Raw genomic sequence first — 21,896 nt, 5'->3', positions numbered from 1 at the left:
AGGACCAAGATGTTAATGCTCTGTAACTGAGCTCCTAGGCTGATAAAGCATATGGATGTTTGGTAAAGTTGGAACTGTAGAAGAGGCACTTAGGGGAAAAACAGTGTATAAATATACAATAGTACCATATAATATGCCTTATTCACCAATAGATCCTTTCAGTGAGCAGACTTTGAAATGAAAAGAAGTTACATTTTATCTTAATGACCCTAAAGGGATTTTGTGAAGTTATGGAATTCTACGCAGTTATACTTACTTGTAATTGTTGGATGCCTACTAAGCTATTGACAAAATACAGAGTTAACTCTTCCTGCAAAGTTTATCCATTAACTGATCTGATTCCTTAGTGGGAAATTTGCAAAGTGCCTTGGTTTTGCACCCGGTGATACATTTCTTTCCAGTAAAATAGAGGGCAAAATGATGTGCCTAACTTTGAATGTTGCCTTGTCTATGCTTAACAGAACTGCATCAAAAGGTGGCTGCAACTGGGCATCGAATGAATCTCTCTATAGCATGTATGTCCCTCAGATGTGCAAGATAGTGAACACCAGGTGCTGCAGGGTACTAGGGAACCCTGTACATAGGACCTTGTACTCTGCACCTTGCTCTGGCTTTTTATTGGTAAAAGAGCCCTTAAATATTTTGTAGGGTAGTCTGCTACTTGTTTCCATAATTGCTCAATGTGTCAATACAGTCATCATTATTATTATTATTATTATTTATATAGCGCCATCAATTTATGCAGCGCTTTACAGAATAGAGGGGTACAAAAGACAGAACATAAACAATTCACAAAAATGGTTTGCAGTTACATTGGATGAGGATTGGAGACACTAGGGGGAGGGCCCTACTCGCAAGAGCTTACATTCTAAAAGGGAGGGCTGAGACCTAAGGTCAGGGTAACTAGCATGGCATTAGTGTTCATGTAGGTGTGTAAAGTGACAGTAAGTGTGGAGTGAGAGGTGAAAAACAGTGGTTAGTGAATGTTTGGGGGGTTTAAGTTATAGGCTTGAGTGAAAATGTGAGTTTTAAGAGACCGTTTAAAGGCTTGGAGAGTCTGGCAGTGCCTAATAGGACGGGGAAAAGCGTTCCAGAGGATGTGAGAAGTCCTGGATGCGAGAGTGAGAGGAAGTGATGAGTGAGGAGGAGAAAAGGAGGTCATGTGTAGAGCGAAGGTTACGTCTGGGGGTGTACTTGGGGATTAGGGTGGTTATATAGAGTGGTGCAGCACCAGTGAGTGCTTTGAAGGTGAGTACAAGAATCTTGAACTGAATCCTGTACCTGACAGGTAGACAGTGCAAGGATTGGCAGAGAGGGGCGCCACTTGTAGAGCGGGAGAAGAGGTGTGTGAGTCTGGTGGCACTGTTCATGATGAAATGGAGTGGGGTCAGTTTAGACAAGGAAAGCCCACAGAGCAGTGAGTTGCAGTAGTCTAGGCGAGATATGACAAGGGCGTGGATGAGAATTTTGGAAGTCTTACGAGTGAGGAAAGATTGAAATGCATGCAATGTTTTTGATGTGGAATCGACTGGATTTAGAGAGTGTTGAACGTGGGGAGTGAAAGAGAAAGCAGAGTCAAATGTGACTCCTAGACAGTGAGCTTGTGGAACTGGGGTTATATTAATATTTTCCACGCAGACAGTGATGTCAGGCAGAAAAATGGAGTTGGAGGGTGGGAAGATGACCAGCTTAGTTTTGTCCATGTTGATTTTTAGGTGGCGAGAGGACATGAATGCAGAAATTGCAGTTAGACAGAGTCATTGCAGTTAGACAGAGAAATTGCAGTTAGACAGTCATTAAATATGAAGAGAAATAACCTATTTAAGTACAGAAATCTGTATTCCATAGGTGGGAGCTTTTGGGGTGTCGGGCTTCCTTTACTATTTTACTATATTTACATGAGGGAGTGCATGTTGGGCTCTGTCTATAATTTGCAGTGCTCGGATTCATTTTCCTTTTATGTAGTGCTGTGGTGCTGTCTATTGTGTAGCCACATTCAGTTTTCCACTGTAAGAATGCATCTAGTGAAATTACCAGCATTTTTTACCTTGATCCACTGACAAAAATTTGAAGCTTTAAATAATTTAACTATATATTATTATTTAGTTTTTGCCATCTCAAAAATATTTTGTGAAACAAATTTTAGTGAAATATGAAAAATGCTTTCTAAACCAAGTAAAATATTAATTTCAAAAGAAATGTTTACAGTGTAAAAACAATTGACTTTTGATATTTTTGGCTTGTTTGCCATTAATGAGCCGATGTGGTCCCCGATCCGAAAATCAAACCTGCCCTATCGAGATCTGGCCAGATCTCGGTTGGGTAGGTGTGTCGGGGGTGCCCATACACGGGCAGATAAGCCACCGAATATGTTTGTACATATAGTACAGAAATACAGTGGATAATGTACCCTTTTACTGCAACTATTAAAGATATTAGAAACAACTGAGGCATTACATGACTATGTAAAGGTCATATAAAGATGGCCATAAATGGGCTGAGTTCAGCTACCGATGTTGGTCCTTTAGACCGTTTCGGCAGCTTCTCTGCCCGTGCATGGGCACCACCGACAGGCCTGTCCGACTGACATCTGGTGACTTACGGATCTTACAGTGTATGGCCACCTTAACTCTGGGGGTTAAATGGGCGAATGGGTTAAAAAACAAACACTGCATTCGCCTGCTGTTACATTTACAAATAACTTTACAACCACTTTTAATGAATGTATACTGGAAAATTGCTTAAAATTACATTTCAAATAATGCACAAAAAATTGGCTTTGGGTGAAGGACCCCTTTAAGAAGCATGGTCCTAGAGCTCACATAAACATTTATTTTAGATTTGACCCGAATGGGTCTTTTTGGAGTAATATTTGGTTCCAATATTGCAAAATGATCGCTTACCTTTATTTTTTATGATGTTTACCGGGTTAAAGTGTGCCTTTGGCTTTCGTTACTATACTAGTGAATTAAGCCTGTCTGGCTGTTGGATACATGCTTCTTTATAAACATGAAGCATTATATAGCAACAAGGTGCAGACAGTGAAAGGTCAGCAGTAATAATGACCTGAAACAAACCTTGACAGTTTCATGTTAATGGGAATAATTAACTTTAGTTTAAGAGTGGTCATTTTCTTTGAAAGGTTGATATCAATTGTTTAAGTCCATTTTCTTCCTCCATTACTTAAGTGGAATAAATCAACTTCTAAAAGCATTCTGGCTGAATGTGCAAAAGATTTATTATGGAAAGCTCCTAGTGCAGAAGAATACATAAATCAAGCACTTGCACTTTATTGCTCTGAATTAGAAGCCTGCCTCAGAACGTTCAGTGCCTATGTCTCTGTTGAGCTATAATTTTTTGTTTATATGTGCTGTGAATTAAAATGTTTGCTATACATAGGACACAGCTTAAAAATACGATCTTTAACTGTTGCACATGCAAGGCAAGCTTCAATTTAAATACACATTCAGGCACAGTTACGGGTATATGGTCATGGGAATACACTTGTTTAAAAACATGAATTATTAGTGCTTCTAAACCCTAATCCTGTGCTTAAATCCTTTTTACAATATATATATACAATTTCAAAATTGAGACATCAGCCTTTGTTCTTATTTGCCCTCATTCTATCAGTCTCCCAAATTGTGCTTTGATAAGCTGCAACCTTTCTTTACTTTACTTCTGCCCCACAAATTTATATCAGTACCTACCAACCCCCCATCTTGTGATGTGAACAGAGCCTTTTCTGTTTAGTCTGGCCTTCGAACAATGGACAGGTAACAATATAACTGCTCTCCCTGATACCTTTTCGGAAGGAGCCATCTGCCTGAACTGATAGGAACTAGTTTTTTTTATCACTGTTCTGGGCTAATAGCAAGTACAGGTATCGGACCCCTTATCTGGAAACCCATTATCCAGAAAGTTCCGAATTACAGAAAGTCCATCTCCCATAGACTCCGTTTTCATCAAATAATTCACATTTTTAAAAAATGATTTCCTTTTTCTCTCTGATAATAAAACAGTAACTTGTACTTGATCCCAACTAAGATATAATTAATTCTTATTGGAGCAAAAACAATCCCCTTGGGTTTAATTACTGTTTAAATCAGGGGTCCTTAAACTTTTTAAACAGAGGGCCAGTTCACAGTTCCTCAGACTGTTAGGGGCCGGACTATAGTTAGTCCTCAACCTACAGCACCGCCCCCTCTGTGTCCTCACCCCTTGCTACTAGTTGTCTGCCTCAGCGTGGTCCTCAGCCGCATCACATCACACTGGCCAACCATTATGACTCTGGACATGTCCAGCATCATTAGCATCAGCTGGTGTGACGTGGTGATGTGACAGGCTCTGGCCAAGCACCATACAGAGGCAGACAGGTAGCAGCCAGGGGTGAGGACGCAGCGGCGGCCGGGTAAATGACCTTGGGGCGGGCCATATCCGGCCCGCGGACCGTAGTTTGAGGACCCCTGGTTTAAATAATTTTACTAGCAGACTTAAAGTAGGAGATCCGAATTACAGAAAGATCCCGAGCATTCTGGAGAACGGGTCCTATACCTGTACTATGCTGTATTTTAGTGAGTGGAAAAAAGCCCTGTGCTGAATCTCTTCATTTTTGTTTTCAGAGATATGGCCATTTAAACAATATTTACAATTTAGTTTAATTATAAAAAAAAAAATATTTTTAAATATATCTACCTGGGGATCACTGACACCCTGACTGTTTAAGCTTTTGTCTATGTCAGAATGTTGTTACTAGGAGGGGAGGAAGCACAGGAATTGATCATTACAGATTCATTTTGTGATCTGATCAATAGGATCAATGACTAGCAGAAACAGCAAAAGAAGGGTTGTGAACACTAGACAGTGTTTCCTGCTTCTCCCTGCAATGTGAGTGTGTCAGAGGCTCTTTGGATGGCAGACTGAAGGGGCTTTATGTAACACTACCTTTGCAGGTAGATTTTTAGAAAACAATTAAAAAAAAATCAGTTAATTTAATTATCAATATCATTTAAATGCCCATATTTCTTTATTTTCACTTTATTTCAAGGGCTACAGCACTGTCCACTGTCATGGACAGTGATGTACCCCTTAAATAATAAAATCCCCTTTAATGGCTACAGCACTGTCCTTGAAAAACTAGGGCTGGTCAATACACTGTTGTGTGTCTCTGTATGTCACGGTTTCTGATATTATTAAGTGAAAAGCACTGCGGCTGATACCCACATGGAGCACTGACGGGGGTCCTCTGTAGCAAAACATTCACTGCTCCGTGTAACTGATCCATGCTGACAAAATCATTTTAGCCGTCACTGACTGCCAGCAGACAAAAAAGCCCAATATGCTAACTCATGATGGAAGCATACGTTGAGAAACCAGGTAAGGTTGAGGAACTCATTCACTTCAGTAAGAATAAATGTTGAATTACTATTTATAAGACAGATTTATGTCATATTAATATGGGTTCCACTTTAGGGTGTGTTTGCATGGACTGGTAAGGGCTGTATTATAGAATCATCAGTTTTATAGCCTGTTTTACTCTCAGTATCACATGACAGTAAAGCTTAGGGACAGTAAAAGAGGTTTACTATATGCATAGACACTAGCTAGCAAACTTATATTTCTACTTAAGTGCAGATAATATGTGTTAGCAAATATTGTGTTTTCTATATTATTGTAGATAGCTTGTCATGAGTAGCTTAACAGGGTTTTCTACTCTCATCAAAGACATATGAGCAACTGTTTCATGCCAGGACACGTTTACGGAAACTTCCAGCAATTAGCTGAATTTCTAATGCGGTGGTGGGCTCTCCTTCATATAATTATTTTTATTCTGTTACACCACTACCTATTTTAAGCAGTGCTGTATGGAACGTTGTTCAAATAAAATGAGTTCCTGCTTCATAAATCTGTTGTGCTTAAAATGTGACACAATAGCTATAAAACTATTCAGCATAGATGATGTATGTGCTTATTGGGAAAATATACTTATTACTGTTAGGGATGTAGCGAACCTCAAAAAAAAGTTTTCGAACCTGTTCGCAAACTTACGCCAAAAAGTGCGAATATTCGCGAACTTTGCAAACCCCATAGACTTCAATGGGAAGGCGAACTTTAAAACCTAGAAAAGCCATTTCTGGCCAGAAAACTGATTTTAAAGTTGTTTAAAGGGTGCCACGACCTGGACAGTGGCATGCAGGAGGGGGATCAAGGGCAAAAATTTCTCTGAAAAATACTTTGTTGACACAGCGTTGCGTAAAACCGCAAAGGCAGCTGGCAGACCTAGCGGAAATACGCGGCGTTTGTTGCTATTTCGCACTATTAGCACCATGGAAACGGGATTTGCTGAAAAACGCCATGTGTGGCTTGTGCGGCGTTTTTAGGCCGAGAAAAAACGCAGTGGAAAAACGCCACGCGAACCCAAATTGCGAACATACGCGAAAAGTTTGCGAACTTGCGAACACCCAATGTTCGCGCAAATTAGTTCGCCGGCGAACAGTTCGCTACATCTCTAATTACTGTACCATCAGTTCTAAAACTCGATTTACCAGATTTCATAGGGGTGGGATGAATTAATGCATCAATGTTATAAGAGCATTACAAGCAATTTCTATCAAATTATGTACCATTTGGCTAATTATCTGTAAAAAAATATTTGGTGATCTTTCACTTGGTCCTTATATATATTACTGACAAAAACTTTTATATTGCACCTCATCTACACCCTGGTGGGAAACACTTTTAACCTTTCTTTTAAAGAAAAAAACTTTATCTGAGCAAGAGAATCAAATATTTTGGTTCTGTAAGGTTATTTATAATTCTCAGTAAAAAAAAGTTCTTAATTGATGGCATAGCTTGCTTCACTCCCTTACTATCTATGTAGTGTCCGACAAAGAAAACAGAATCTGCAGAGCAAACTGATAATATAATCCAATCTCTTGTTCAGTATAATACAGTTGAATATGAAAGCATTTAAAAGATTTTAATTCTTGGAATTAGCACCGCACAGTTGAAAAGGTTCCTTATTTCTTTTCTTACAGGCATTAGATAAGGCATGGGCCTGAATCAGCTCTCTTTGCAGTTCTGACCTTCCATATTCACATATTTTGGGACTGTTAGCATTAGAAGTTACTCCTTCTGTTTATTATTAATTTTTAGATACTTTTTAATAAAGAAACCCACATTACAGCCAGGAATTTTTGTAATTAATTGACCTGTTTTCATTGTGTCTTTGTGCTGGAGGTACCATTTTGACGTTTACTACTGGAGACATCACAGTACAGTCTTGGGTGTGCAGCCTTTTCAATAAGTGATCAGCATACAGAAGCTAAATTGCAGATATTGACATACTGGTCAAGTGCTGGTTCTTGCTGCTGAATTTATTGAAGCTTATACTAGCACACATAATTTTAGGAAAGTTTCATTGCTGCATAAATGCCTTTGTTAGATTAATAAAAATGTTTTTGGCAATTGAGTTCCAACCTAACAAGCATTGTAAGCTATTATACTTCTAGTTGTTCATGTTTTCTTAGAAAATACTTATAGGGTAAATACTCGCATTATTTAGCATTGCTAATACTTCTATTTTAGTGTTAAGCCCTAAAAATTACCTTATATCTGTTATATCCTATACATTTTTGAGATATTGTCTGTAAGAGCATTGGCACACAGGGCATATTTTAGATTGATAATTGCCTGGTGATTCCATAAGCAGTATACAGGCGATCACCATGAACATCTATGGAGGGGCAATGCTGAGTGTTTTGCTGCCTAACTGATGTGACAATATGCTTGTAATCAACTTGTGTGCCAGTGCCCTAAGAAAAAACGTTTTCCTGTGTTACCTTTTGGTTTTCAAATGAAAGATCAGGATGTAGTTCCATAGCATAACTGTGTAGAATGCTATAATGCATCATGCAAGGAGGAATTAAACTTATAAGAAAAACTTTAATTCGTGATTTTACAGTTATAGCGGTACCATGCTGAAAATTAATATTAAATTGTTTTTGTTAAAAACTTTTTTTTTTGGGTTTAGAACTTGCTTGAAGAGTGTTGGAATAAATCAGGGCAATTCTTTGATCTACCAGACTTCTTAACTTGGAAAGCAACTGGAGACACCACAAGGTATGCATAAATACAGGTATGGGATCACTTATCCAGAAACTTGTTATCCAGGCATATCCAGGAAAGCCATCTCCCATAAACTCCATTTGAATCAAGTAATTCAAATAAAAAAAATGTATGTATGTATGTATAACTTTATTTTTAAAGCGCCACAAGGGTACGCATCGCTGTACAAGATTTTAAATTTGATTTACCATTTGATAAATCTGCTTCTAAAATCTCATAGGAATCAAAAGAAAGTGGGTGAGTTTTTCTGTAGTAAGCTCTTGTTTCAAACTTTGATAAATCTGCCCCTTAATGTATGGAGATCCAATTTACAGAAAGACCCCTTATTCAAAAACCCCCTGGTCCAGAGCATACCTGCTATTAAAATCTCCTGTTTCATTCAAGCTTTTGGTTTACTGTAATATGACAATATAAATTAATTACATTTATAATATCCTGCAGAATTGTTTTTCAGAAGCTGTTTTTTTTAAATGTATTTGCTATAATGCATGTCTGTTGCACCCAATATATAAAAGCAAATACCAAAGAATTTGTTAAGGATCAAGGCATCTGCCATTTTAATATAAAAATTGCATCAGAATTAATTCAGCAATTCAGTCACTGAGATATGAGTCTTTAACCTCAAAGTCATTAATCACAGAAATGAATTAGAAAGAGACACATGTGACAAGAGAAGGAGGTAGGAAGGGGGTTCCTAAGTCCCTTTATTTTGACAGAAGCATTTGTGGTAACTAAAAAACAAAAATGTAACAAATTCTTTCTTGAAAAAGTGGTGAGCTGGATGGGCTAGAATGTTATGCTAGCAGGAGCATGATAAATGTTTCAAGAAATCAGAATTGTGGGGCAATCAATAAGAAGGCATGTAACCTAGACAGGATTATTGAATCTGACATGGTAGACAGACACAATGAATAGAATAGAAAGTGAAATAATAGAATGGAAAAGGGAGGATACAGAAGAAATCATATAATAAAGATAATACAATTGTAGGCTAATTGGTAATTAATTGGAGGCCAAAAAAGGCATTTACAGGGACAGATATTTGCAGCAAAGAGTACTGTCATGTTAGTTTCAATAAAGAGTAACTACTCCAAAATAAGCTAAATTGGGTTGTTTTATTCAGCAAATGTATGTGTGTCCACTCTATTAGTAAAATATTTACAATTATTTTTATTTGAACAGATGTTTGCAGAGCCATTTCACGAGCTGAAGCTCTTGTTTTCTTATTCTGCCAATATAAATGCTGACATTTAACATAAAATTATCTTGTATGTACAGCATATATGTATGTATAACTTTATTTATAAAGCGCCACAAGGGTACAGAGCTGTACAATCTTACAAAATACAAAATTACACACAGGAAGGACAAGTGTTATAATAAATACAATAAATATATATATATATATATACAGTATATATATATATATACAGTATATATATAAATGCATATATATATATATATATATATACATGCAAATATAAATGCCATGTGGTATGAGACACAGTAGGAAGGAGGTCCCTGCCCCGTAGAGCTTACAATCTAAGTGATTTGGTAATATACAGGCACAAATTGGAAGGTAAGAGTGCACCAGGTATGGGCATTTGCCCTTAAGCACAGGACTAATGTTTTAGTGCTCCAGAAGGTAGCATCTGAGCTTTATCTTAAAGAGAGTTTATGAGTGTTCCCTACGGAGAGATTCAGGGATAGAGTTCCAGAGGTAAGGAGCAGCGAGATAGAAAGGTTTAAGACAAGGGAGCGCAGTGGGTGTGAATGGTGTAAAAAGACGGAGGCTCTGAGAGGAGCGGAGGAGATGACCAGGGACACACAGAGAGACCAGTGAAGAAATGTAGTGAGGAGCAGAGGAGTGAAGGGCTTTGAATGTTAGCAGAAGGATTTTGTACGCTATCCTTTGCTTAACAGGCAGCCATGCTAGAGAGCTTAAGTGAGGCTGAACAGGTTCCCTCTTAGGAGAGAGCAGAAGGATCCTGGCAGCTGAGTTTAAGATTGATTGCAGGGGAGAGAGGTGGGAGTCTGGGAGACCGGTTAGTAGGAGATTGCAGTAAGCTAAGTGGGAAAGGATAAGGGCATGGATTAGTGTTTTAGCTGTTACTTGTGAAAGAAAGGGGTGTATCTTTGTAATATTGCGGAAGAAAAAACTCTTACAGAGAGAGAACCTAATACAGACTGCCAAATGGAAGCAACTGACTTATGACTTCTTTCCTAAAAACCATTACAGAAAAAACTTCTCCTAAAACTCAACCACACTCAGTGTCACATACATGGTTGTTAATATTACAAATGTAATCAAATCAAGATCCCTTCTATCCTTTTAAAGCTGATCAGAATGAGAGAATGACTGGGGAGCCAAATGTATTTTATTTAGCAAGAAAATAGGCTATTCAAGCAGAAGCAAATTGATTTACTGTTTGAAAGGGTATTACCAGACCTACTTACTTTACCAGTAAATTTACTATATGCTCCAAGAAATGACATTAATAGAAATAAACCTGCTGTTTGTATGTGAAGGTTTGGTACATGGTCGTGTTTTACAGGTCTGTATGTATGGTGTTTTAAACTGAAGTTGTCCATAGTAACCAGTAATCAGATGAATCTAATTTAATTATGGATTAGTTGGTATTGGAAATTGCAATAGTGCTTGTACTCAGTGGCTCCATGGAACATTTATACAGTAACTGGGAGTTCAATATAAGGTAATAAAATTATTTTAATCCCATGTATATATTAAAACCAGTACAATATACCTGATAATGCGCCAAGAGGAAGACTATAAGTACAGACCAAGTCATTTTAATAAAGAAAATAAAATGTCACAAACTAAACATTAAATGCATGGGCTACATTTAATAAAGAAGCACAGCTAGCAGAGGTGCTTATTCAGCTATGCATGGACATCACTACTCTTTCTGCTATAAACAATCAAATTATTACGGTAGAATTAGATAGAGAGAGTGCGGTTCAAATTCAGCATTAAATGAGTTCTGCTTTAGCCCTGTTCGATGACATGTTGCTTAACGTTTATGAAATATGTTCACAGTATCCTTGGCATGTCAACACAAAAGCATTCATTTCAACTTGTTAAAAACAAGTTTGATCTGCATGTTGTTCCAGGATCTCTATGCCACGCTCTGTCCTATTGCTGCAATTTGATACTGCAAATCCACAAGGGCCTCAAACCTTGAAACCCTTTTTCTGTGCTTTTAATGAAACTGGATCCCCCTTCTTGCTAAAGCTGTATGAGACACAACTTTTCTTTTCTTTGATATGAGTCTAATTTTTCATCTTTCTGATCTTCATAGAATTGTTACTGGTTGTGTTTTCAAGAGCCAAGAGATTTGCATCACAGGAATGTAAATGGTTTATGAATTTAAAACACAAAAGCTCATTATGTACACCCTAACATTGTAGCAGATGTTGAAAAACAATGAGAAAACTCCACAGTGGACAACCCTTACTTCTCGGTGTAACATTTGTTTTCTTGACAGCATTACTGAATATGCAATATCTGGTTTCTTATTTCAGAGTATGTTTGTAAAAAGGTTCATGATTTGCTTAAATTGTAAGCTTGTTTCTGATACTTAAAAAAATGTTTATGCACAGCAGTAATGCTGTGCTATACCGGGCATAATATAGAAGACTGTTGCATTAATGTACATATCTACCCTATCTGTGCCCATGGATAACTTTTATCCTTTTTAAAAAAAAAAATAAAAAAACAAACAATTAATATATATATATTTTTATTAAGCATGTCACATATGCCAGCAAATAACATAAGCTTTGCTTTCAAAAAAGAAATTCACAGTTCCTTTCTTATTCCTCATATTCATTTTCATACTATATTTTTCAGCTGTTTTGCATCTTGCCAATTACTCCCACTGCCATGGAAGTTCCAATATCCCCAGTAACCTTGCATACTTCTCATACCTTTCCAATTTTATACCACCCATTTTCCCAAAATATGTCATTGTCTGCTATCTGCCTCTGTATATGTTTTTTTATCCCGATGGCCTTGTGTGCTGCTTATTGTTTTCTGCTCTCCTTTTATATATGCATATGCAAAAGGGCTCCAAATGCACCGGACACAGCGGCTTGCTTAAAACTCGATTTTTATTACTCCATTTAAAAACAATATGCCTGACGCGTTTCGTGTAAATATACACTTAATTATAGGCATGCCTATGATTAAGTGTATATTTACACGAAACGCGTCAGGCGCCTTCCCCAGCTACAGGTTCGGGGCTCTGAGCACCTGAACCACTTCTGAACAACGGTGAGTTCTTTGCATTTAGGATTTCACATTGTGAGAGCTGATATGATGGTGTTGGGAATTTGACCTAGATCAACTGTGAGACAGATCCGGGGTTTATACACCCGGATCTCTCTTTTGTATTTGGTACGTTTTATTTACTTGATTTCCTGACATTTGAGACATTTAGGTTAAATTAATTGAGCCATCTCTAAGTTTAGGTTACTACCATTTCTTAGTTTGTACTCCTTTTATATATGGCAACTAACAGAATACCTTGCACATACACTTCCATGTCTTTTACGCAGGCCCGGATTTTTGGCGAGGCCACAAAAGCCCAAGCCTAGGGAAGCAGAAATTTAGGGGCGGAATGCTGCCCAGCCGCACTGGAATTTTGCCCGCATAAGGACCGGACGCGCAGAAACTTTAGTGCGTCCTCTCCCAACTGCTACTTATGAGTTAAGAGGCCCTGCTTCTACGTGCATTTTCATGAGGGCTCACCGGGATCGGGAAAGGTCCGATACCTATAATGTTGTACATGGGGTCGCTGTAGTATCAATGTAGTCACCTATGTCAGTAGCAAAACAAGAAAATAGTAGTTAAAAAGGTAGTTTCCACTAGAGTTTAAGTTTCTTCCCATATTAGTAGATAAAATGTGTGATCTCTTATTGAAATAAACAAGTCAGTTAGTGTGTGAGGCTATACCCAACATTGGATTAGCTGTAACAACAGAAGAATCTGTGGTTGCACATCAGTACTTTCACTGCAAGCGCTATTGTCCCAGTAGCATAATTCCAATCACAGGTATTTTTATACTACAAATGTAGAATTTGAGACAAATGAGAATGTCAGTCTATAAATATTTAAAGCCCAACTGCTTTGCAGTGGATGAATAGCTGAAAGTTATTGATTATCCAATGGAAAACTGTTGGTCCTAAACTAACTAATTATATACTGAGATAATGGGATACCTCACTTAAGTAATCAAACAATTCCCTGTTGTACTGAACACTAAAACACATCTGAAAATGCTGTAAATGCAATATACATAAACACTCATATCACAGCGTAGCTAATAAGCCTTGGTATTATTTGATGGATGAGTTATGGAATTACTGCATTTCATTTGACACAGATAGCATTCTGTAGCAACACAAAATAGTAATGGTAATATATAGTAGTAGTATAGTAGTAGTGTAGTATAGTATTTACCATTATTGCTCAAAAATGTGAATACCTGTATGATAGGGTAATAGTTGCCAAAACCACATGCCTGGGAATTACTTTATGTGCTCAGATGTCTGCCACCATGGTAGCAATTAACTAGCTCAATTTTGTAAAAAATCCCAAACAATATTGATTTAATGATCAAAATTGCCAAATTATGGCAATTATATTATAATGTAAAAATGAGTTTACCTTTGCTAAAATGGATTCACACCAGCAGTTTTTTTTAAACCAGTTTTAAAGTAAATTATCATTTATTCCCTATAAGATAAAATGCAATAGATTGTCATTAACTGCTATACGTCTGTATGTAAAATGTATATCATGGTAACCATTTCACTAAATCTGTTTAACAAATGGGTTTTATTATTATATTTAGTTATTTAGATGCCTACCTATTTATAATCTACCTTTTTCAGATGCAAAAAGTCTCACATTTCCTTTTGATCTCCTACATTGAAGGCCAGAAAAAGATACAAAGTTTCTCAAACCTAATTAGAGAAGGAGGCTTTTGGCAGAGAGCCCAGAATACTCAACACCTGCACTAAGGGCTGTGGCACACGGGGAGATTAGTCACCCCCAACAAATCTCCCTTGTCGCAGGCGACTAATCTCCCCGAAATGCCATCCCACCGGCGAGAATGTAAATCGCCAGTGGGATGGCATATGCGGCGCCATGATTTCGGGGGAGACTAATCTCCCCGTGTGCCACAGCCCTAAGATACTGTAACCCTTTCTTGGCTGTAACAAGCCAACAGCACGGCTAGATAGGCCTAGAGCATGGGGTACACGCGACTCAGTCCTTCAGGATGGGCCTTCGCTATGTGGAAGTAACCAAACGGACCTATGGTGTAGTGCAACTACAACCCACTGTAGCTGTGTGCAGTGCAGAATAACAAATGGGCGCCAGAAGGTTCTTGCAGTTGAACAGTAGAACTGGTTTATTTTCAGCAACAAGCAACTTGCAGGGTTATGCAATATACTCACACCTCAGTTAGCATAGCAGTCTCTGAGGACAGCACAGAGAGGGTGCACACCCGCTCCTCCCAACTCCCCTTGAGCCTGGGCAGGATCAGTGCCACCGGTTCAGTTGCTCACTCTGTGGAACAGTCAGCTGGATACCACTCTCCTCAGGCCCCACGGCAACTTTGGATCAGGGTTCAAACTACCTTCCTCCTAGGTCTAAACCGTGGCCCTACGCTAAGGCAACAATGCCTGTCTGGAAGGGTACTCCCACAGCTACTTTCCTCTGAGCCAAACTGCTCGTGCTCTCTTCCCTCACTATCTCACTTTACTAGAAAGTGCTCCACAAAACTTGCTATCTAACTGGTCCTCATTCACGGGGTCCCTGTCCCCGACTTCACCAGAGTGGCTGACACACCCTGGGGCACATGGCTTTACTGGGGGCCTAGTTCCTTTGCCTCCAGCACAGTGCTCCTTCCCCTGTGAACACAGGCAGCCAAAGAGACAGACCCACCCCCTGCTAACACTATATCAGAGTGCCAAGGGAGTGGTCTCCCTGTTAACCAATAATCACACATATGAACTCAAAACTGATACATGGGTCTTTGCCCAGTAACAGCACAAAACCAGGAAGCTGCAGGGTTTAAAGCCATAGGGACTAGTTAACCCTATGGATCCCTACATTACAATTGTAACTAATAAGATAAGCGGGTCTCTTGGGGGAACTGAGACTTGCATCTCAATTTCATCTTCATTAGCCTTCATTACATAAAACAAGACCCCAAAACCTCCAGAAATGTCTTCAAACCTTACATAACCTGCTAAATTTTTTTAATGGGCTTTGTGTTTAGGGGTGTGGGCAGAGATTTTTTGCTGCGATACACATAGCATTTTTTTTTGTCCCTCTTTAAAATTTTCAAATGTTGGGAGGTATGTAACAAGCTGTCAGCTACCAAAAACATGTTAAGTCATTTATAGCTAAGCAACTAATATTACTTTGAAAAAAAACTGTTAAAAAAACAATCCACCTTTATCATAGGCTTCTCAAGCTGGAAAGTTCCACAGGCATAAACTAAATATAAATCCAGATGCCAGTTAAGCTTCTAGGATGAAGACACATGGAGCTACTTAGTAGCAGCTACTTGTCATGGCTAATAAACACCAGAAAATATCCTGCCATAGACAATACTGAGAATTGCCTCTGCTTAAACACACTTAAAGACAATTATCAATAAATCATCAGCATTGTCTATTTTTGTAGCAGTGACAAGTAGCTGCTACTAGTAGCTCTGTGGAGTAATTTAGGGCCGTGGTAGATGGGGAGATTAGTCGCCCGTGACAAATTCCCTTTTTGTGGGTGACTAATCTCCCCGATATGCCATCCCACCGGCTTGAATGTAAATTGCCGGTGGGATGGCATATGTGGCGACGAGATTTCCCGAAATCTCGGAAGTTTCCTCTCAAGGCAACTTCCGCGATTTCGGGAAATCGCACAGTTTTTTTTTAATTATCAGGCAGATAAGGGAAGAATGGTCAAGGACTAATAGCAGCTAGGAATATCCACATAGCAAGCACAGGTTAGGGCATGCAGAACACAAGACTAGGTCAGAATCAGGGCAAATTCAGAAACCAGGGATTCGCTCACACCTGTGACCATTTTCTTGTAGTCAGGCTGTCCTGGGGCTCTTTTTAATTACATTCAGTGTGTCCAGAAAATCTTTTCTGCCTTTACCTCCAATCAAGATGTGCATAGAGCAGAGGCTTAATATTTCCTCCCTTTTTCATTTTGATTCATTTATTTAGGCAAATGGACATGTGCTTTTTGGTCATCCATTGTTGGACAATATCCACCTGTCCATCTAATGAGCCATTGGACAGATTACCCAAATGTTATCCTGTGTGTGCATTCAATAAATGATGTGAATATGTAGGTGTGTATGTACTGTATATTTTGAAAGTGCATAACATGCACTGACATCCCCTAGTTAAAGCATAGCAAAACACAAATACTGTACTAGTTATTAAAGAAACCATTATACATTTCTTCTGTGTACCCTTATTTTTTCTAATAACCATTTTCATTTCTTTTCCCATAATATATGGGAAAGAGATCTTATTTAATGCAGCAAAAACGAAAATAAATGTATGTTTACCACTTTAACGGCAAGCTTGTACCATTTCACTTAATATATAATTGCACTTGGAAAGTGTAGAGTACATGCATTACTCTATTTACCAGAAGCATTCACTGTATGTCTTTCTGTTAGTTGGCTGTTCTTACATTCTATTGCCAGACGAGTCAGAGAAATGATGCAGGAGAGGTTGCAGATGTATTACTGGCATCCTGCCACAAACATTGGACTGTGAGCCAAGCATGAAGTCATCCTACACTGGAGTCCAACTGAGCCATGGCAATGTGTCTTAATTTGACAAAGTAAAGGCTACTTGATAAACTATTGAACAAGGGTCAGTGTGAAGTGTCTGCAACACAAGTTTCATCTGAAACTATGTAATCTGAGAATGTCTTCTGTTTGCATGCTACTCCTCCAGCTTGCTTACAGATTAGCCTTTGCAGTTTGGCATGTACTAGATACAAACCTTAAAGTATTCATGTAGTTTTCTATTTTAGGAATATTACCTCATATGCAGAATGTGCATTTGTTTACTTAACACAAAATATGATTTTTTTTTTTATGTTGGAATTGAAAATATTACATGATAACATACTTCATACAAATTGCCGTCTTCATTTTCAGCAATAAACTGCCACCTTGAAACGTGAATACTGAACAATTCCACCCAGCACATATAAAGCTACTGGGGCTTTAAGGGGGTAGAAAACACAAATTGCAGAAACAGATCAGTTAACAGAAAACTAAGGATAAATATGGGGAAAGGCCGGTGGGGGAAAGCTACCCTTCAGTATACTATTATTCATCATAAGGAAAAAATATGATCTTTCCAGAACAGTTTGCAATAAAAATATATAGGAATTTATAGTATTTATAGTTTAGGGGCTACTGTGCACTCATATCTCTGGCAAAATAGTTTTTAGTACAGGGAAACCCCCATGCTACTGTTGGGTCTCTCTCAACGGGATATGAAAAATCTAGGGAGTTGCTCTATTTACAGCCATGTTTGACTGTCCCCCGGGCTTCTGAGGCAAGCCCCCTTTTGACTGCTTTTTTTTTAACCCAATATGAGGTCTATGAGAAGTGATAAAAAAGTCTTTACCCAGCAAGACTGAAAGACATCCAAAGCAGCTAAGAGATATAACCTTTAAAACACCATTGTATTTAACAGAGTTTATTTTTTTATCTGCTATGTAACCTGTGCCTTTCTCCTTTTTTCCACTTGTATGGCTGCCCCCTTGGCTACACAGCATCTTATAAATATAAATTCTAGTAGTGCTTCTGAAGCAAACGCACAGCTTTTACCAATGTAGGGCAATAGTACATTGAATACTTTCTTTTTTTGGTGTTTTCTTTAAGAAAAAAGAAATGTAATGAAATAAGCAAAAAGCAAGTTGTAGTCACTGGAAGCCAAATACAGGTCTTGCCTGTGTCCCTCCTTTTGCAGTTTAATCTGTAACTTTTAGCCACCCTCACATATTTATTTTCATTTATAATGCAATATTATAATTTATTAAAGGAGAAGGAAAGGTAAAAAGTAAAGTAACACTTTATCTGAAAGGTCTATTTAAATAAATGCTGCTCTGAGTCCTCAGTGAAAAGAAACACCAGATTTCTTTCCTTTTATTCTGTATACGTGATCTTCTATGTCAGACTTCCTGCTCTCAGAAAAATCCTTCCGGGCAAGGCACAAGTCTGCTCAGTTTGCTCCTCTCTCCCCCTCTCCTTTCTGGTATAATCTGAGCTATGCATCACATGAAAATGCATCCCTATTCTGCCACACCTTAACACATTTCATTTGCAGCCTTTTAGTGTAATTAATGTGGGAGGCTCAAAAAGCCTTTTAGCAGATAGAAATTTCATTAAAACTACTTAAAAAGTTACAACCCAGCACCATCGCGTTTACCACCATCCCGATACTCTAAATACATAGTTTTAACTAACATTAGCCTAAGGTAACTTACTTACTAAGGTCACTGTATGCATCCTCAAAAGTATCAATAAGGTGCTAAAGTATAACAGTAAACGTGTCAACCAAAATGTTATAGTGGTTACAGTGTATATAGATACTTTTTTAAAGTCCTCCTCGCTTAGTTATACTGTGATAGAGATATTTTACAAATTCTAATTATATCAGGTTGGAACTGCTACCACCAGAATTTCCAATACTCTTATTTCCTGCCTTCTGTAAATGGCTGTCACCTGTTTTATGCATTATACTTATTAATAGTCCTCCTGGATTAGTTATACTGTATCTATATACATCGTAACCATTATAACATGTTGGTTTATACATTTACTGCTGTTATGGGTACTTTAGCACCTTATTGATATTTTGTTACTTGGATTATACTGGGGATGCATACAGTTACTTTTAAGTAAGTTACTTTAGGCTAATGTTATTTAATACTACGTGTTTGGAGCATTGGGGTAGTGGTAGACGTGATGGTGCTGGGTTCTAACTTTTTAAGTAGTTTTAATGATATTTTTTTGTCTGTTAAAAGGCTTTTTATAACTAATAAAATTGTGCCTGATTATTATGCCTCTCTATATAAGAAGTATTTTACAATTTTTATGTGGAGTTATATATGGCTCTCTATATAAGAAGTATTTTACAATTTTTATGTGGAGTTATAATATGAGCTACCAGCAGCTAGAGCTACAGCACAGAAGCTAATGAGACAAAGCTAAATTGGCAGCTGCTATCTTAAACAAACAGAGGGAGCTTCAATGTCTGTTTACTCAGGTATGGTAAAGCATTCTGCAGCATAAATATAACCTTCTAGCTTGCATTATTGTGACTAATCTCTTGGCAATAAAATGCCAAAATGCCTTTCCTTCTCCTATAAAGCAAACAAAACCCTATATACATTATTTCACTAAGAATGAAAATTTATGCCCTAAAATAAAACCATTTTTGTACAAGGGAGGATATAGACGGATACTTCATTATGTACTGGTTCTAACTTCAGTTTGCTATGGTATTTTCCTTTACAGAGCTTTTCCAGAGCCATAATAGGAGGTCTGGTCTAATGTTTATGATTTCCCAGCTGTACAGAGTTGATTACTCTTAAAGTGACTGTTTTCTTTTCCAGTTGAAGATTTTTTTTCTTCCTCATTATTTGTTATAATTGCAAGGTTAAGAAAAGATTTCTGGTTTAACCCCATTTTAATTTGTGTGCAACAGTCGTACACATCAAAAAATGTAAATCCAGTGTGGCAGCATCCATTAATATTGATTGAACTGATATCCTGCAATTTAGAAGTACTATTCATTAAAATAAGTTATTTGCTGACTAATAAGGGCATGAATAATTCACAAGCTACTTATAATATTAAGGGAGGACCTATCGTTGTCTGAATGGGAAACATCTTTTTCATGATTTGTTCTTCCATATATGGTAATATAGTAACATAGTAAGACTGAAAAAGAATTAAGCCCAATAAGTACATTCCAAGTGCTGATCCGGAAGAAGGTAAGAGGTGTCCGACTCCTCAACAAACCATTTGTGTGATGATATGTCATGGTTTTGAGGGGAGAGGAGGTAGTGTGGACACTAATTACTTTACCTGACTGTTTAAAGTTCCACTGTGTTTTTAAAATGTACAAGCAATGTATGCCAATATGTTAATTTCTGCATCGACTCTGAATGTATGCAGGTATCCAGTGTGGTGTACAGTGCCACTCACTTGAACAAGCATTATTAATGTTTAACACATAAAAATAAATTGATACAGTTATATACATTTATGTACACATGTACGAGTGTTTTTTTTAATTCTATCTGATATTTTTCCGACTGCCTTAATTGCATATGTCTTTAAGCTAGACTGTTCATAGTTTATAACATTTTTGAATATTGCCATGTTAATTAAATAAGTGAACACATGACAGCTTAAGCACAGATATGAATTCTTGTGCAAATTGTGCCCCTTAGTGGTCTTAGCAATAGCAGCCAGAGCATATTTGCACTCTGCACTGCTAGTTGGCTTAAAAATCCAGAGCAAGGTGCAGAGTGCGGAAAAAGTGGGCTCAAGGTAGCACTGTATTATTGTCTGCCATAGGTCAAGTAGACCTACACTTGCCAACACTCCCTTGCACGCCCGATCCTAATGAATACAGTGCTGCCAAACACAGACATCGCTGTACTCTTATGCAAAGTGCAGGTCTTTGCTCTCCATGTGGAAAACATGGATCTGTGTCAACAGGCACTGATCGTGGGGCAGAATGAAAACAGGCGCAAAATACAAGAGACTTGCATCTGTTTTTGTCTTTCCTTTTTTTTCCTTCTGCACATTTCTATTTAATTGCCCAAATGCTGTACTGGGCATTATGCAGAGTGATATATTTCATCTTATCTAACGACTGTAAATATTGGAGCTCCAACTTCAAAGGCAACTCATTCCTTACTCAAAACACTAATATCATTTAGCCAACCTTTTGACCTCTAAAACAGCACACTCTTCAGTCTATGATCTGCTCATAATGGCTATCAAAGATCAAGGGCACAATGTACAGAAAGAGCACATCTGAAGAGTAAAGGTAATTGTGTTCTTTTATATTTTTGCTTTGAAATAACACCTGATGTGTAGGCCCTTTTAGCATACAGTTTCAGTCTACTGTACATTTGATCAACATGTGCCTTTACTAGCCCTGGAAAAAACAATAGGGGGTGTAATAAATGTTGTTGATAGGATAAAAATAGCATGAAAGCAAAGATAACATTTTGCAGTGTAATATTCTTCATTAGATGAATAATACATTTTTTAATCTTCTGTAAAGCTTTTTTTTTTTTTTTTAAAGGTGCAAAAATTATTGTTTTATTACATAAACTGCCTGCTGGCACCCACTTGAAAATGCACAGTTATGCTGTGTGTAAAGGTGTAAAGAGCAGAGCGGCCTGGCCGACCAATATCTGGCCTGAAATTGGCCAGATCTCGATCGGCCAGGTTAGAAAATCCGGTCGGATCGGGGACCGCATCGGCTCGTTGATGCGGTCCCCGATCCGACTGCCCCATTGCCGCCCACATAATCCGATCGTTTGGCCCCAGGGCCAAACGATTGGATTATTTTTTTTTACCTAAATGCTCCCCGATATCGCCCACCCGTAGGTGGGGATATCGGGGGAAGATCCGCTCGCTTGGCGACATCGCCAAGCGAGCGTATCTGCTCGTGTA

The 21,896-nt window shown here is 38.1% G+C and overlaps 1 protein-coding gene across 1 annotated transcript in view; it reads left to right on the top strand.

Annotated features, from left to right (window-relative positions):
• Positions 1-21,896, top strand: part of fggy (FGGY carbohydrate kinase domain containing) — a 128,726-nt gene that overhangs the window by 14,024 nt on the left and 92,806 nt on the right. The window contains 1 exon segment of the mRNA NM_001126804.1: positions 8,033-8,121. Coding sequence (NP_001120276.1) covers positions 8,033-8,121 — 89 coding nt within the window.

This window comes from Xenopus tropicalis, chromosome 4 (genome assembly GCF_000004195.4).
Source record: "Xenopus tropicalis strain Nigerian chromosome 4, UCB_Xtro_10.0, whole genome shotgun sequence".
NCBI lineage: Eukaryota > Metazoa > Chordata > Amphibia > Anura > Pipidae > Xenopus > Xenopus tropicalis.
Note: the sequence above shows the minus strand (reverse complement) of the source record. Positions and strands in the feature narration are given on the sequence as shown.